This window comes from Amborella trichopoda, chromosome 13 (genome assembly GCF_054954075.1).
Source record: "Amborella trichopoda isolate Santa Cruz 75 chromosome 13, AtrichopodaSantaCruz75HAP2 v2.0, whole genome shotgun sequence".
NCBI lineage: Eukaryota > Viridiplantae > Streptophyta > Magnoliopsida > Amborellales > Amborellaceae > Amborella > Amborella trichopoda.
This window is the reverse complement of record NC_142348.1, coordinates 4,225,498-4,242,067: the sequence shown is the minus strand read 5'-3', so window position 1 is coordinate 4,242,067 and position 16,570 is coordinate 4,225,498. Positions and strand designations below refer to the sequence as shown.

Sequence of the window (16,570 nt, the reverse complement as noted above, 5' to 3'; positions counted from 1 at the left end):
ACGTGTCAAAATACGTCTGATGATGATGATGATCGGCCACTAAAATTTCACAAACAGATTTCACCGCTTTCTCTCTAAGCCACACGTCCCTCTCCCTCTCTCTCTTCTTTTAAGCGACCTTCTCTTTCTCTCTCTGCCCACATCTCTCCACAATGCTACTCCTTTCTCTCTCTAGCGACATCTTTCTTTCTCTAGAATGCCTTTTTTTCGTATAAATTCCCAAAAAAGTAACCTTGAAGGGAGAGAAGGTTCGTTCAGGAATTCATGGCTGATCAGTAGTCTTTACATTACTTTTCTCTGTGGTCCCCCTGAGAACACTTATCACACCAGCTGAATCTATGACCTCTTCATTCTCCATTTCATCCGCAATTCGAAGAAACCTCACCCCATATTCTTTATAAAATCCCTTTCTCTCTTTCTCGCTCTAACCTTTTTCTTCTTCTTTTCCCTTTCTCACCACTTCCCTCTCTCTCTCTTAGAGAACCCAGCTTTGCTTTGCAACTCCTCTACGATTCTGGAACCATATCTCCAGAAAAATCTATACATTTTCTGCAATTTTTGTGCAGATCTCTCTCTCTCTCTCTCTCTCTCTCTCTACTTCTCAAGGTTTTATGTTGCACATGAGAAAACCCAGATCTTGAGAGCTCAGAGTTCAACAAATTTTGGAGTGTGACGGGAGGAGCAAGTGATGAGCCAGTGCGTCCCCAGTTGGGACCTCAAGTCGAAGCTCGGCCTCCATGTGGATGAAGATGATTTCCAGAACCTTTACGACCCATTGTACAGTTCGACACTCACTCTCTCTCTATACTTTCATCATATTTTTTAGAGAGAGAGAGAGAGTGATTCTGACATGGTTTCTGAGTATTTACGAATGTATGTGCGTGTAAGAGAAAAGTGGCCTTGCAGACTAGAGAGAGAGAGAGATCTTCTCACGTGTGATTCTCATAATTTGTGTGAACTTGTGTGTGTGAGGGTGAGAGAGTAGTTAAGAATTATATAGAGAGAGAGAGTGGTTGAGAAGATCTGCATGTGGGATTAGGGAAAACCTTTTTTTAATCATTTTTTGCTTTTTTGATTGAATAAAATAAGATTTGTACCTTTTACCTTGGTTTGTTGTGAAGTCTTCTTATGATAAAAAGCAAAGACGCCTTTTTTAGAACGGAAGTAAACCTAGAAAGATCTATTTTTGCCCCTCATCATGAGGATGCTCCAAATATGGTTCCGATCTAGAAGATTATTGAGTATCCGTGGTTTAGAACAGTATTTGCAAAAACTTGGCCGGTTTAACTTAGAACTAGCCGGTTCAAAGGAGCCACGCACTTGCCGTTTTTTTGTTTGGCCAGTTTTTGGAGGTTCAGCATTGCATTTAATAAATATATATATATATAAAATGTTCCTATAGGACCCTCCCTCATCGTTGTGTATAAGTCTAAATGATCATGGTACCTATCTTTATAAAAGTTATCAAATAAAAGTGAGACTTTACTTTTCTATAGGTTCCAATTTAATGACATCTTTTGGTTCTTTTATATATATATATATATATAAAAAGTGTTTTGGTCATGAATATTTATTTTTATATTTTTTTATTTTTTATTTAGAAAATATCAAAAGCAACCTAGGCGCAAACCTATTTTTTAGAATGTATTTTTCATTAATTTTGAACTTCATTTGGACTTACTTTGTTTAATCAGGTTTTAAATGTACTTTTCATATTTTTTAGTTATGTTTTATATTTTTTATTTTTTAACACTTTTTTTTTACCAGCCTAGATTTGCCCGGTTGGGCCCGTCGACCGGCCGATTTACCCCTTACTCAGAACCAGCCATTGATCGGTTTTTGAGTCCGGCTTGATGTTTCCGACTATAGTTTGAATAATGTATTACAAGAATTGCCTCTTTTAGGGCTTGAAATTCATTTTTTTACACTGAAACCAATATAATCATTTCGAGGGTATTTCAGCATTCTCAACTATGATTTTGAGTGAAATAGCCGTGAGTGCTTGTATTAACCTTCTCCTTTACTGTATTGTGGAAAGGCAGAGTGAAGTTTGGCAAATGTGTGGTATTTGCTAAGATGGTTTAGGCCTTAGAGGGACGATGAAATTGGTCTGAGATATTTGTTTGAGCAGTGGTTCTAGTGGTGACTGGTCCTAATCATTCTAAAATCCAAAATGGCTATCTCTCTCTCTAATGGTGCATCTTGGTTGTGTCCTTACTTTTTAGGGTTTGTGCAGTAGTGGTGGTAGTGGAAATGATTCCAAGATATCCAACAGGAGAAGTGCATGTACATAATATAGCATGTAAATGGTATCTATGACCTCTACAATGCGTTTTCAACGGTGATGGAGAAGACCTTTATTTGTGCGATGCATATGAATCGTTCATTTGATTGCAATCATTCATTATCATTCAAGCAAAAGAAGGATTCATCTCCACAACTTTATAGTGGAGATAAAAGATTACTATTCTAAAGATTTTGATCCCTCTATATCTCTCCATGTGCTTGCCTGTGGATATGAATGACTATGTAATTTTGGTAATCGGGGTCGGGGTCGGGGTCGGGGAGTAGTTGACTATAAACATAATCTAGAATTTCTAAAATCAGAAATTGTGTTTCTGTATCTGAATTCCTATGTCATCTTACTGCAGGTTAGAATCGGACTACCAAGTCGCAGAATTAACATGGGAGAACGGGCATCTGACAATGCACGGGCTTGGCCCTCCAAAGCCCCCCATCAAGCCAGTCCAGCGGTGTACATGGGAAAAACCCCAATCCGGTGGTGGCGGAGGTGGTGGCAGTGGCGGTAGCGGTGGCGGTGGCGGTGGCGGTAGTGGTGGCGGTGGAGGTGGAGGTGGCGGTGGCGGTGGCACACTAGAATGCGTGGTTAATCAAGCCAAACGTGCGTCCCATGGCACCCTTGTAACCGTTGAGGAGCCTACGACCCTTGCCCCTTGGTCAGTGGATGCCCTTGTACCGTGCTCTGACCCGAAAGGCCCGGCACGCGCATGTGCAATAGATCACGCATCTGCCACATGTGCGAACGTGCCTGCAGTTCCAGGGCTCACGCCCAGCCAAAGAGGGCCAGGCACGTGTGTGGCATCATGTTCGTATCCCAACATCGTGCCTTCTCATTTCCAAACTCTTTTAAAGGCCGACGAGGGGACCTCGAAAAGAAAGAGGGCGAGAAGCATGCACGTGTGTGAGCCAATGTACACACGTGTGAGCGGACAAGGGATTGATGATAGCAAGAACAGGAGCATGCGCATGGGCACGTGCGAGAGGAGCTTTGATCTTGGGCTAGCCTCAACATCGATGGGATCACAAGACAAGACTAGCTCTGCAAGGCGTCTTGCAACTGAGGACCACGATAGTGCTAGCCACAGTAGACCACAGGTAAGTGTTCACCTTAGAGGGTGTGTCTGGTGCAGTTGGCAATTTTTTTTTGTTACTAAAAGATTTTATGCTTGTGGGAGCATATTGTAGATGCAGTTCGTGGCGGAACCCTAATTAGAAGAATTTCTATAACCCCAAGTTTTAGGCATCAAATCACTACAACCAAAGGACCAACCTCAAATAAATAAAAAAATGAAAAGAAAAAAAAATCACTAGAAGTAGTTTTACAACCCAAAATTTGGGGATGTAACTACCGCAACTTGGAGAAAAAGGAAAGTCACTACCTTATGTGACTGCAAAAAATAATGTCTTAATATTGAATAAAAAACGGTCTAATTCTCGAACGTTTCGCTCAGTGTTAAACAAACTTGAAATTCAATTTTTTAAATACTTATTTGTAATTTTAGTTTGGGACATGGTTGGAAGTAGTGAAAAAAGATATAAGAACTTATAGCCTCCATGAAAGTACGATTCGAAAGATGAATCACGATTGTGGCCAACCCCAATTAGTTAAAAAAGATTTTGACAATATTTGAAAAAAGCTTTGACGACAATGATGATGTTTGCAAGTTTAGTTTGGATTCCAAAAACATATGATCGAAAAGGTCCTATTCATGGTTTTGCCCTAGGCTGTATATGTACAATGTCTTCTGTCGTATGGAAGGGTCCTTGAACTTTTCTATTCAATTCTATACCTTTTTCCTTTTTGTTTTTTTGGGTACCTGTGTCTGTACATTTTATTTGGTGAATAACTTACATGTTTGCTTTTGTGTAATTTTCTTTATTGGGAAATGAAGAGGGAGGACGATGGTGAACACGATGAGAAAAGGAAATGCCAAGGAGAGAGATCCTCCGTTTCCACAAAGAGGAGTAGGGCTGCAGCCGTACACAGCCAGTCTGAACGTGTAAGAAACAAAACTCATCATTTACTAGGAAAAATATATAAAGAGACCATTTACGGTTACAATGACTCTTATTCGTCATATTTCAAATCGGGTAGTTTTAAGTGTGTCATAAACTGCTAGACTCAAAATTCAAGAACTTTTTTTTCGAACTTTGTAACGTACCACAAGCCATCTAATTTGACATCTAATTATTAAGAGTAAATGTGACGTTTTTGTAACAAAAGATAAATAGTCTCATAGTATACAATTCCATTTATTAAAATTGGTATTCATAATTGGTATCAATTCACCATTATGAATTTATCAGTTTTATTGGCATCAATGTAGGACAAAAAAAAATTTGGACCTAATTTTTCAGGTATATATAACCTCTAGCATGGAACTCATGAATGTGTAAAAAATAAAAGAATTTTAATAAAAGAATTTTTTCGAAAGAAACTCTTAAATAATTAATTTTCTCTTTTATAGAGGGATCACAACCATCAATGAGAGAGTAATTCAAATAAGTTCAGTATTTTTGGAGGTGACCCAAAACCCATGTTTCTTGAAAATGGAAGAAAGCCCCTTTGAGAGGAAAACCCTACTACTAAAAAAATGCATGAAAGATCTATCACATGTATGATGCCTCAAGGGATGCAAAATGGAGTTATGTATCCCCTACACATAAACAACTTTTCCATTAATTTATCATGACTTTATCACTCCATCAATTTATTGCTATCATATCAACATTAACTAATCAATTTTTTTTGTTATCAAAGTATCATTGTATAATCATGAATTCATGGAGGGGGAAATTATTTGCAGAAAAGGAGGGACCGAATCAACCAAAAGATGAAAGCCTTACAAAAGTTGGTGCCCAACTCTAGCAAGGTCTCCCCCCACTCTCTCTTGAACTAATCGAATGCATGTTGCTTTTATTTTGGGAACACCATCTCTCTTATTTGCCTGACTTCAAATCAGGTGATTAGGAGTATATCATTCACTAGACTCTTAATTTCAAAAGAAAATATCTTGAACTTTGTATCACACCTCAAACAATCTAACTGGACATAGTAATTATGACCTTCTTGTAATAAAATAAATAGTCAATCTTTTATGTTTTAGGTGGATTAAGCATTAAATGCAAAATAAAAATTATAGATTATATATATATATATATATATATATATATATATATATATATATATATATATATATATATAGAGAGAGAGAGAGAGAGAGAGAGCACAAATTTATAGAGTTTGGGTATCTCTCCCTTGAGTCCTTGACTCTCTTTTCAAATTATTCTCATATTAGATTTTGGAAGATTTGCATTAATTTTTTTTAAGATGTGATTAGGTTAATAGCCCTTAAGATTTCTCTAGAAATCTCTCTTGTACTATTTCTACATTTGGCTTTGATTTGAGCATTAAAACCTAGATTGGTTGGATAGATTGTTCACCTAAAAATATGTATCGGATTGTTGGATCAACAATCTGAATCAGGTCTGGATCGGTCTGAATGAAATAAAAATAAAACTAGGGATTTATGGGGTGAGGAAGGGACCTATGAAAATATTAGGCAAGTTACAAAAAAAAGAAAAAAATATTATAACAGGCGAGTTTTAGGGAGAATCGCGTCGTGACTTATACCATTCTAAAACTGATTCCCGTTTGAACTAATTCCCATCTAGATTTGCGATCTTGGAAAGAAATTGCTAGAATTTAAAACACTAGATTAGAAAAAGGGTATGAAGAAAAATCTCTCTCTTTCTAGGTCACCTAGCTGGGGTTCAATTTTCATTGAATAACATGTGTCCTACACTTAATGCCACATGAGATTTCCAATGTCCCCCCTTCAAAGGGCAGTTTGATATATGTACATGTAATATATTTGTTGATTAGTACTACGTTTAATGTCACATGACATTTCCAATGGCCCCTTCAAATGGCGGTTTGATATTTGTACATGTAATATCTATGTGGAGTATGTAATATCTATGTGGAGTATCTATGTGGAGTAGTAATAAAATGGGTAGGCGTTGTCATCCCATTGATTTGCCCCCAAAAAAATTAAAAAAAAAAAAAAATTGTGGATCTCCATATACTGAACGAAAATAATATTAAAAATCAAACTCTAACACAACATGCTGGCGGTCCATATTGATCAGATTCTCATAGGTCATCTAGTCTTGTTCCATAGGGCAGGTGGCTCTCCAATAAATACCTATTTCTAGGAAAAATACATAATACTTCATCTAGTCTCGTTCCATAGGGCAGGTGGTTCTCCAATGAATATCTATTTCTAGGCAAAATACATAATATTGAAAATGTATATAATGAGGCCATTGGCCACAATTATCATTGACCGTTAGATTTGAGATCGAGTGATTGATGGTGTATCATTGTGGTGCACAATGTGCAGGACAAAATTATTTGAATGTTGTGACCCAATTTCATCTTTTCGATTTCACATCCAATAGTAAAAAATGATTGTGACTTCTTTGTACAAAAAAATAAATGGTCTCATAGCATACAATTTCAACTATCCGGGTCCAACCTTATTCTCGAGCACTAACTCTGTCCGTTTTTTTCATTATTTGATTTTATTTTTTTTGCAGACTGATAAAGCATCCATGTTGGACGAGGTGATAGAATACCTTAAGCAGTTGCAAGCTCAAGTACACATGATCAGTAGGATGAACATGTCCCAAATGATGATGCCCATAACCATGCAACAGCTTCAAATGGCCATGATGGCCCAAATGGGCATGGGCATGAGCATGGGCATGGGTATGGGCATGGGCATGGACATCAACTCAGCCATGAGACCAGCTGCAATCCCCAATGGCATGCCCCCCATCATCCATCCAGCATTCCTCCCGTTTCCCATGTCGTGGGATAATTCCGGCGATCGTCTCCCGGCTTCCGGCAATGTCATGGAGGATCCTTTCTCAGCCTTCCTTGCATGTCATCCACAAGTATGCATAAAAGTTCCTTAATTTTCTTTGTTTTTATTTTTTATTTGTTTTTTTCTATTTTTATTTTTATGGTTTTTTAATATACAACTTTTTGTTAATTTTGTTTCTGGGCGAGTAGGATGGGATGCAAACTTGGTTTTTCCATATTCTTTTTGTTCATTTGTTTTTAAGCTAATTCTTTTTGTTCATTTGTTTTTAAGCTAATTTTGAATTACAACATTCACATGCATTTATATAAGGGTGCGGTTTGTATAGAGCTTAGGCTCTAAACAATCAAATTAGAGTCTACCTTCAAATTAGAGCCTACCTTCAAATAGTGTCAAGAAATATGATTTCAATATTAGAAATTTTGATAGCCTTAAAATATATTTTCATCTTTATTTATAAATTTTAAAGCTTCAAAAATAGTGTAGATCGAGAGATCTATGAAAACTTGAAAATCTTGAAAATTGACGGCTCAAAAATGCCTTACAAAATACACTATTTCCAAAAATTGAAATGTATTTTTTTCTCATAGCCATGTATCTTGATATCGAGATAATCATTTTGAGGATTTGGGCATCAAAACAACGTGGTGAAATTTTTGAGGCAGGTTATAATTTGATTGTTTTGAGCTTCAGCTCTATGTAAATTTTGAACTTCAGCTCTATGTAAACTTTTTCGTAAAGTACATGACCATTTAGCTTTGGTACACGAACGTTATAATCATCATTAGCTATCAAATATATAATGTAACATTAACGGGAAGGCCCGAAAAAACCTTCCTCAAACCCTGTATAGAGAAACACCCTAGCCCTCCAATTTTACATCTGATTGCTTAAGCCGCTTAGGACCATTATGTAACAGTCTCATTGTATACAATCCCAAAACATTCTTGCCTTTCAGGAACAAATGGCAGTGAAATTATCGTTTAGAAATACTGGACGTTTTTTGTGTAGATAATTCTCATAAAATTATCGTTTAGAAAATTTCCAAATTTACTTCTTATTAGTTTTAAACAATAAAAATTTTATCTTCATTTATAAATTTTATTATCATTTTTAAAATTTTCCAACTTTATTTCTTATTAAATTTATAAAACTAAAATTTTATCTCCATTTACAATTTTGTATATCAATTTTTCTTTGTTGTTTGTTTTGCAGTCGATGACTATGGATGCATATGGTAAAATGGCTGCCTTGTACCAACATCTCCATCAACAGCAGACACCACCAAACACCAGTGTCTCTCGTGACTAGAAAGAAAATATATTTTAGTAAATGAAGTTTTAATAAATGCTATATTTTGTTTCACTCTTTGTATAGTTTATTTGTAATTAAATTTAGGCCAGTATATTTTTTTTTGGCACATGCATGTATGTATAGTGCACGAAGCATTGAATATGTTTTAGATGATTTTTCATGGAGCGGAGTATCCGTAGATAATGTCTTAGCTTTTTTGAACATTGTAGTCAAAAGAGAAATTTGTTCGTGTATATATATATATATGTTGCAATTAAAAAAAAAATCCTTTTTTTGTATATTACATACATCTCTTTTTTGTCCTCATTTTTTTCTTTTCTCAATTGTACCCTAATTCTGTCACAAATCACTTTGGATTTTCAATATCCATAATCATATTATTATTTTTTCAAAATTTTCAAGATAAATTTAGAAATAAAAAAATAAAGTCAAGGATATTGAAAATCCAAAGTGAATTTCAAATTTTGGATATCCAATATCCAAAATTGTATGGAAATAGATTTCTTTGCAATTTTGAATAACCAAAATCCAGAGGCCAAAAAGTGAGTTCTTGATTTTCAATATCTGAAGTGACTTCAAATTTTACCTAATAAATGTATTTTACATGAAGGACAATTACATCGTAAGATATTTCACTTTTTTTACGTTTAGCATGAAAATGTCTTAATCACCCCTAGATGTAAAATCTAGAGGTGAGGGATGTATCAATGATTATGCTCAAAGTCTGAAAAAAAAATTTCAAATCTTTTTGACAAAACCCATCCACCCAATTTTACATATGACGGTTAAAATAGTTTGCAACATCACAACATGTCGCCCATTCTTTTATGTCCTATGTTACATGTATCAGTTAACATGTATGCTACATGTTAACGGCAACTTCTATTGCAAGCAACGTATGGTTAGGATGAAATTTTCATCTACCCAGCGATTGACAAATAGATAATTTATTAGTTTACGTTACTCTTTGTATTAGATGGTTCGAGTTGTATCTCTTCAATTGGCTTCTGGAGAATTTTAGAAGCTTATGAAGGCACGTAAAAAAAGCCCCTACGATATACCATTTACTATAATTAAATGAAAAAAAGAAAGACCTTATGACATTTTTATTTGTTATTTAATCAAGAGGAATCTATCAAAATGGGTATCGACCATTTAACAATTTATCTTTTTTTAATTATTTCGTGTATTTTGATGGGTTTATGAAATTTTAAAAAAAAAAAGAAAAATGTGTTTATATTATTTTTTAATATTAACATTATTTCTCATACTCTACTACGTTCTTATTTCTTTATTTAATTGTGTTTTTGAATGTGAAGCTTCTTTTTTATTAGTTCTTTAAAATTTTTACGAAAATTTTTTTTAATTCTTTGTTTTTCGAGTAATTCGGTAGGCAAGACATGCTCTTACCTATTTTTTCAAATAACTTAATAGTTAATTTATTGAAAGTGTTAGCAAGGTGATGTCAGTGAAAATGAAAATTACATGCCGCTGACCAGACTGTGGAGGTGCTACACCATGATGCTGAGAACTGAGTTCACGACAACGTTGAGAACTGCGTTCTAAACTCGATTGAACTAAGTTGGGTGAGGACCCACGCAATTATTGATTTTCTTTCCTCCCATCTTTTGTCAATGTCAAGGGTCCTTTCATTATTTAATTCCTGTCTTTATCAGCTTCATTGACTAATTCCATTCAGGTGGACCACACTATACAAATTTCATATGCCAAAAAAAGTCTGGTTGTTTTGAGTTTGATGGGTAACATGGTGTGTCCACAAAAAGCTAAACAATTGATATGACGTTCGCCAAACAAGGACTAAATCTTCACCACAAACTCTAGTTGCCAAGTGATCACATAAGTGGATCTTTTTTCCCTCTTGGCACCAATCATTATTCATTGGGAGGAGATAAGTGAAACACAACATGTTGTCATGCACACATACATCATCTTGTTTGGACCCTTCTTTGAGTGGTGTCATTCAATTAAGTCACAAGAGATTAACATGTATCATAAGGCCTGTCATTTGATTGGAAGGGTGTTCTCCTTTTGTTTTGTGGGGTGAACTGAGTTTTGAAGCTTGCACTACATGATTAAGGCCCTTGAGTCATGATCAATGATCAAGAGGTGTTCTAGGACAATTATAATCCCTTTTCTTCCTCTAATTTATTGAAGGGGAAATTTTTTTATTGTGGTCCTTTTCAAAAAATCTACAAATGGATTTAGACATATGGATATAGAAAAAACAATGAAGGATTTCTAATCCTTAAAAGAGTGGATCATCTAGCACGTTATTTGGGTCGTCCATTTTCTTGAGTGTCAAATTTTTTATATTTGCTCAATCTCCATCATTTTTGGAGGTTTAAATTTCATAATTAAGGGTAAAAATAGGTTTTTAGGCCATCACATGGGTTTTTGGCGCCAGAACTACATTTTACACTAAGGTTTGGAGGTGTGATTTAGATTGTTTAAGGCTTCAGCCTTAAACAACCAAAGTAAGGTGCACCTCAAAAACATGTTGAAAGATGCAATTTCGATGTATGATGGTTTGAATGCCTATTTTTACCCTTTATTATGAAATTTAAAGCTCCAGAACTTGTGAATATCGAGTAAATCTATAAACCCCTGAAAATCGTGAAAATGTATGATCTAGATAATGTTGTTACAAGAGGCACTACATGTAGGACTGGTAATATTTTTTTACAAAAATATACATACATCTCAAATAATCAATTGGAGGGTTTTTCAGCATACAAACAATAGTTTTCAGAGGGATTTTGAGGTTCACCTCACTTTTATAGTATAAGGTGACCCACTATATAAATTTTTTCCTATGTATTTATATTTGGCTAGCTAAATACCATAATCTATTTCTTTTGTTTCTATTTATTATCTCTTTTTGCTTTTATAAAAGTTAGATTTGAAAAATCAGTGAGATATTTTAATGAAAGAGTGATATGACTTTTGTTCTTTACACACATTTGAAAGTCTTTGGGGTATTTTATATTATAAATTAACTATTTGTATTTTTTAACATATGCACTATAGTAATTGCTAAATTTGAGCTTAATCAAGTTTGGTAGAAAACAAAATGAAAAGAAATTAGAATACATACACTCTATCATCCAATCAAGATTAAATGAATGAAATTTTTGTTTTTAAATAAAAAACAGTAGTTCTGACGTCCAATGTTTGAACTGCTCACTTGGACTAAATAAAAGGACAAGGCGCACGGTTAAGACATAAGATGTACGAAACTACCCACACGTGTCATTCATACACGTGTCGATGGTATGGATATTGGTGTCCAATGTTTGAAACACTCACTCTTTAAGTGAAATAATGGTTCTACAACCCAGTTACGAAAAAAGGGATTTAGACATCCAATTTGAGAACTGCTTTCCATTTAAACCCAAAAGGTAAGAATAATCTTGATGTCGAAACTGGGGGTATGATAGAAAATAAAAAAACATAAAATAGGTAAGACTTGAGTATAAAATATAACTTACATGAAATAAATTTTAAATTTTGATATTTATAAGAGAACGTATTTTTAATATTCACTTACGATTTAATAAAACGAAAACCGTTAGGGGAGACTATCATTAAAAGAGGACGACTAACATCTCGTGGATTTGTTACATTGAGCCAGAATCAGTTGAAATTTTTGGTGAGTCATGGGAACGCTTTCTATGTCACCTCACACACATATATAATATATGTGATCTCTAGTCTCAGTCATCAGATCTAAGTAGATGGCTAAGATGGCTTGAGTCACAATATCACAAATTGACTTTTAACCATCAGATTTTGATCGGACAGTTCAGAGTTTTTATTTTTTATTTTTATTATATAAATCATTTTAAAACAAAATTTGGGGGATGCATAAATCTGACATGGATGCACATGATAAAAATAACAATAAAATATTTTTTACAATGAAAAGTTACCAAAATACCCTTAAAATGTTAGGAGCATTTTGGTCATTTATTTTTATAAAAAATATTTATTTCTTTATTTTTTACCAAGTTCGCCCTAATTTTATGAAGGGACGTCCAAAATTTTATCCAAAAATATTTTGTAAAAAAAAAAAGATAAAAAATAAAACAGTATTAGGTGTGACATTAAGGTATGACAAGCTTTCGATTCAAAACGAACGGCTAAGAAGTGGGGCCACATGTAACTTATATGTTGTTGGGGCCACATAGAAACATTTCCCGTGAGTCATAGTGGCTAAAATCCTAGAACTAAGCATAGAGATTCAAGTCTTGCATTTGCCATGATCTAATGAGATTTCGATAGCATAGCGAAAAAATGTACCCTCCATGTCAATGTCAGCATTTAAAAATCGGATTCGGGACCTAAACATCAATTTTGGTATAGACTCAGCCGGTCCAACCCGGTCAATTTATGAGACGAGTTATGCAACAGTAAATAAATAAAATTACAAAAACAGAGAAACCAGGAGAATCAGGGCAATTCTGGGGTTCTACCACCCAACTGTTAATTCTTATCTAGATTGGGTAATATCAAATTGGATCAGCGATTTCCTCTGTATTGCAAGCCATTTCAAAGAAGACAATAACAGGGTCGTGTGCCGAGATTTGCCTGGGCCAAGGAACTCACCCCCACCCCCTAGCCGAGGCGAGTTACTCGCTGTATATGGACGAAAGGCCCTCAATAAATCGAAAAAAATTCAAAAAAACATAAAAATATATTACACGCAGAATACGTAATACCAATTAATTTACCAATAAATCAGTTCCTTTCTACAAACATTTCATTTAGTACCTCTTTATTATTTCCAAAAAAACATGCCCAAATCCTCCATTCCATATTTGAACCTCAATAAGAGAAGGCATTTTGGTCAATATTCTATTTAATCAAGCCAAATTAACATGTACTTTTTAGTAACAAATTTTGTTATCCGAAACAAGTAAGGGTGTTTTCATCTTTGAGCTAGAGTGACTTATTTAAGGCAAGTTTACCAAAATATTGATGCTTGTTATGGGTTGAAACTCAAAGAAGTAGTTTCTTAATGAAAAGGCATATCTTGAGTTTGTAGCCCAGAATAAGTAATGTTACTTGCCCCATTTGGCAAAAGTGACTTAATTATGTCAAAATTTTTAATTATCCTCACTTGTTTAGAATTACAAACTTCAAATGAGGGCAATTTGAGCAATTTTTAACAAAAATTTTGTAGATGTACCTAACTGGAAGAGTTTTTCAGAAACAACTACATTATTAAGAATTGATTAATTTTACCACCTCATTGAATTGCCATAAAAGATGAACAATTTAAAACCTTACCCACATATTTTGATGTAATTCCAAATACCTATAAAAATAAGTAAATAAATATTAAATAAGGGTGCGGTTTGTATAGAGCCTAGGCTCTAAACAATCAAATTATAGCCTACCTTCAAGTTGTGTCGAGAATTGTAGTTTCAATACTGGAAATCTTTGTGATAGCCTTAAAATATATTTGCATCTTTATTTATAAAGTGTAACGCTTCAAAAATAGTGCAAATCAACAGATCAATGAAAATTTGAATATCTTGAAAATTGATGGTCCAAAAATACGTCACAAAATACATTATTTTCAAAACTTGAAATCTATTTTTTTCTCATGTCTATGCATCTTGATGTCGAGATAATCAATTTGAGGATATTTGAGCATCAAAACAACATCTTCTAGTGAGATTTTTGAGGTAGGCGGTAATTTGATTGTTTAGAACTTCAACTCTATATAAACTTTTCCTATTAAATACTGAAATTGTATACTATAAGACCACTTATCCTTCTTATAAGGATATAATTATTTCTTCCTATTAGATATCACATTTGATGGGTTTGGGATTTTTTTTAAAACGATTTTTTAACTTCGAGTCTAGTCAATCAATGACACACTTATAATGACTAAATTTGAAATTTGAGAGACAAAATGATTGTATCCTTCTTATACTAAATGTAAGTGGTCTCTTTGTGTACTTTTCTTTAAAGAATTCATCTATTATCATTATTGTGATGAACTTATCACTCAGTAGTGCCCTTTTCTTGAGCCAAACTCTCTTGAAACACCTACCATGAATATCCTTTTCATATTTATTAATGATAACAATATATTAGAAAATGCAAAGCCTGTCTTTTATCATCTTTTGAGAAGCCATGTCTATTTTCCATGTGTCCAACTGCATCGATCTCATCCTTAGATTTTAGAGTTCAGCAAAGGTTCCACGTTACATGGAAATATACAACGCAACAAGTGAGGCTTTTCATTGGTCATTTAATTTTTGGTCCCTTCCTTCTTCATTGCTTTGAAGGTCCATTTTGAGTTTTGGTCCCAAACATCATTTTCATGCCTCTGTTTGGATAGACACGGAAATGATTGGAAGCCCTTCCAACGCTTGGAGTTAGAGCTATCCACAGATAAAAAAGGAAATGCTATCCAAAATTATTATTATTAAAAAAAAAAAGATTTTATAACTATAAACGGTTGGCAGCGTGTGGTAGGTGGGAATGATCTGACTTGGCACAAAGGGTATGATTAATTGCAACCAAAGTTCTATAGAATATTTAAAAAAAAAAAAAAAATTAGTTTCTTATTTCATATTCTACCAAAACATAATTTATCATTAATACGTGTGCATATGTGGTGGGGAAGTAGTGGGTTTTTTTTGGCTAAGATAATACTGGACTCAGAAAGGCCACTAAAAAAACCACAAGGGGTTTGTTGGTCCAATCTCCAAAGCCATTAATGGATATTTTATTTTATAGAAACTGGCTCTCAAAACTCAAAGCTGCCTTAAATAGGTTAGAAATGTATGGAATTAAGGTAAGATGCATGTGAAATGCCCTAATTCCTTCTCATTCTGAAGAGAAGGTAACTATGTCTGTTTTGACTGCTAGTTAGTCATAAAAGGAACTAGCTGTCAAAACATGGCATGCAAAAACAATGCTCAGATGAGTACAGAACTCTTTCTATGGCATGAAATTCAGATGAAAACTAAAGAAGTTCAGTTTTCACCTGTTTCGGTAGCGCACCAATCCCAAAAACCACAATAAATACACAAATTATGTTGATGGACTATTCAATGGCCCCGGGGATCAACTCCGAAAGGCCAAGGGATCTTGTGGATAACAATAAACCCTCAAATTTCCAATTTAAATATGTTTAATTTGGAATACATTTGAGCTGTTGGAATTGAAATACATTTGTCGTGGATCACAAAATCTTGACGATCTTCTCTATCTAATCAATGGAAGAGTCCTTTTGAAATGGTCCATCTCGCACCCACCCGAGTATATAATTCAACAGGGCATTACACAAGGCTAAATTGATACCATAGGAATGGATCTGTCCATCTGTAATGGGGATCACATTGGTGGGGATATAGGCCAATACATCTCCAGCTTGTGTTTCAATGATGGGTAATGCGGATGAGCTACCCGCACCTGCCTGGTTTGATCATTTTGCGGCTCTTTCTAAGAGACAGGAAATGTAAATGGAAAACATCCCTTGGGAAAGCGTCACGGCCTAGTAGTTGGCATTAATAAAATAATTATACTCTGACTAATTTTATTACATAAATATAATTGTACAATTATAAATATTTAATATATATTTTAAGTTCCTGCCAAACATTAGTTAAGTATATTTAAAAAATTGTTTTTACTTTTTAAAAAACATTAGTTAAGTATATTTAAAAAATTAGTTTTTACCGATAAAAGTAAGTCCTCTTTTTTCATAAAACTTCATAAATGATGTGTACAACGAGTAAGATGTAAAAAAATAACAAGATTAGACTAACGTCTACACCTTCAAATTTATTTGTTTATTTATGGGTAAGTCAGTCCGGAAGAAGGCTTCCTACCCATTTTTCATTACTAAAATATAAAGGAGAAAACATGTCACTACTTTATAACCCCCACAATAGGACAGTTGTACCAAATCATGAAGTAAAGTTGAAGCCTAAAGTTTCACTATACACTTTATCGCTTTGAACCCAACACGGATCAGTGCCCTAGATTGGGCACCCAAAAAACCCATCCAAATCGGTGAATCG

The 16,570-nt window shown here is 34.3% G+C and overlaps 1 protein-coding gene across 2 annotated transcripts; it reads left to right on the top strand.

The window, feature by feature from the left end:
- The first annotated feature begins 426 nt into the window (after window positions 1-426).
- On the top strand, window positions 427-10,540 carry UNE10 (basic helix-loop-helix (bHLH) DNA-binding superfamily protein). Of its 2 annotated transcripts, XM_006838117.4 has the most exons (7): window positions 427-777; window positions 2,652-3,396; window positions 4,194-4,301; window positions 5,109-5,174; window positions 6,904-7,263; window positions 8,406-10,090; window positions 10,204-10,540. In XM_006838117.4, exons 1-6 carry the CDS (start codon window positions 689-691, stop codon window positions 8,499-8,501), a joined length of 1,464 nt encoding a protein of 487 aa, XP_006838180.1. In that variant the 5' UTR covers window positions 427-688; the 3' UTR covers window positions 8,502-10,090; window positions 10,204-10,540. The 2 variants fall into 2 exon arrangements, with proteins under 2 accessions (XP_006838180.1, XP_020519681.1); XM_020664022.2 differs by lacking the exons at window positions 5,109-5,174; window positions 10,204-10,540 and having other exon boundaries at window positions 8,406-9,733.
- The last annotated feature ends 6,030 nt before the right edge of the window (window positions 10,541-16,570 follow it).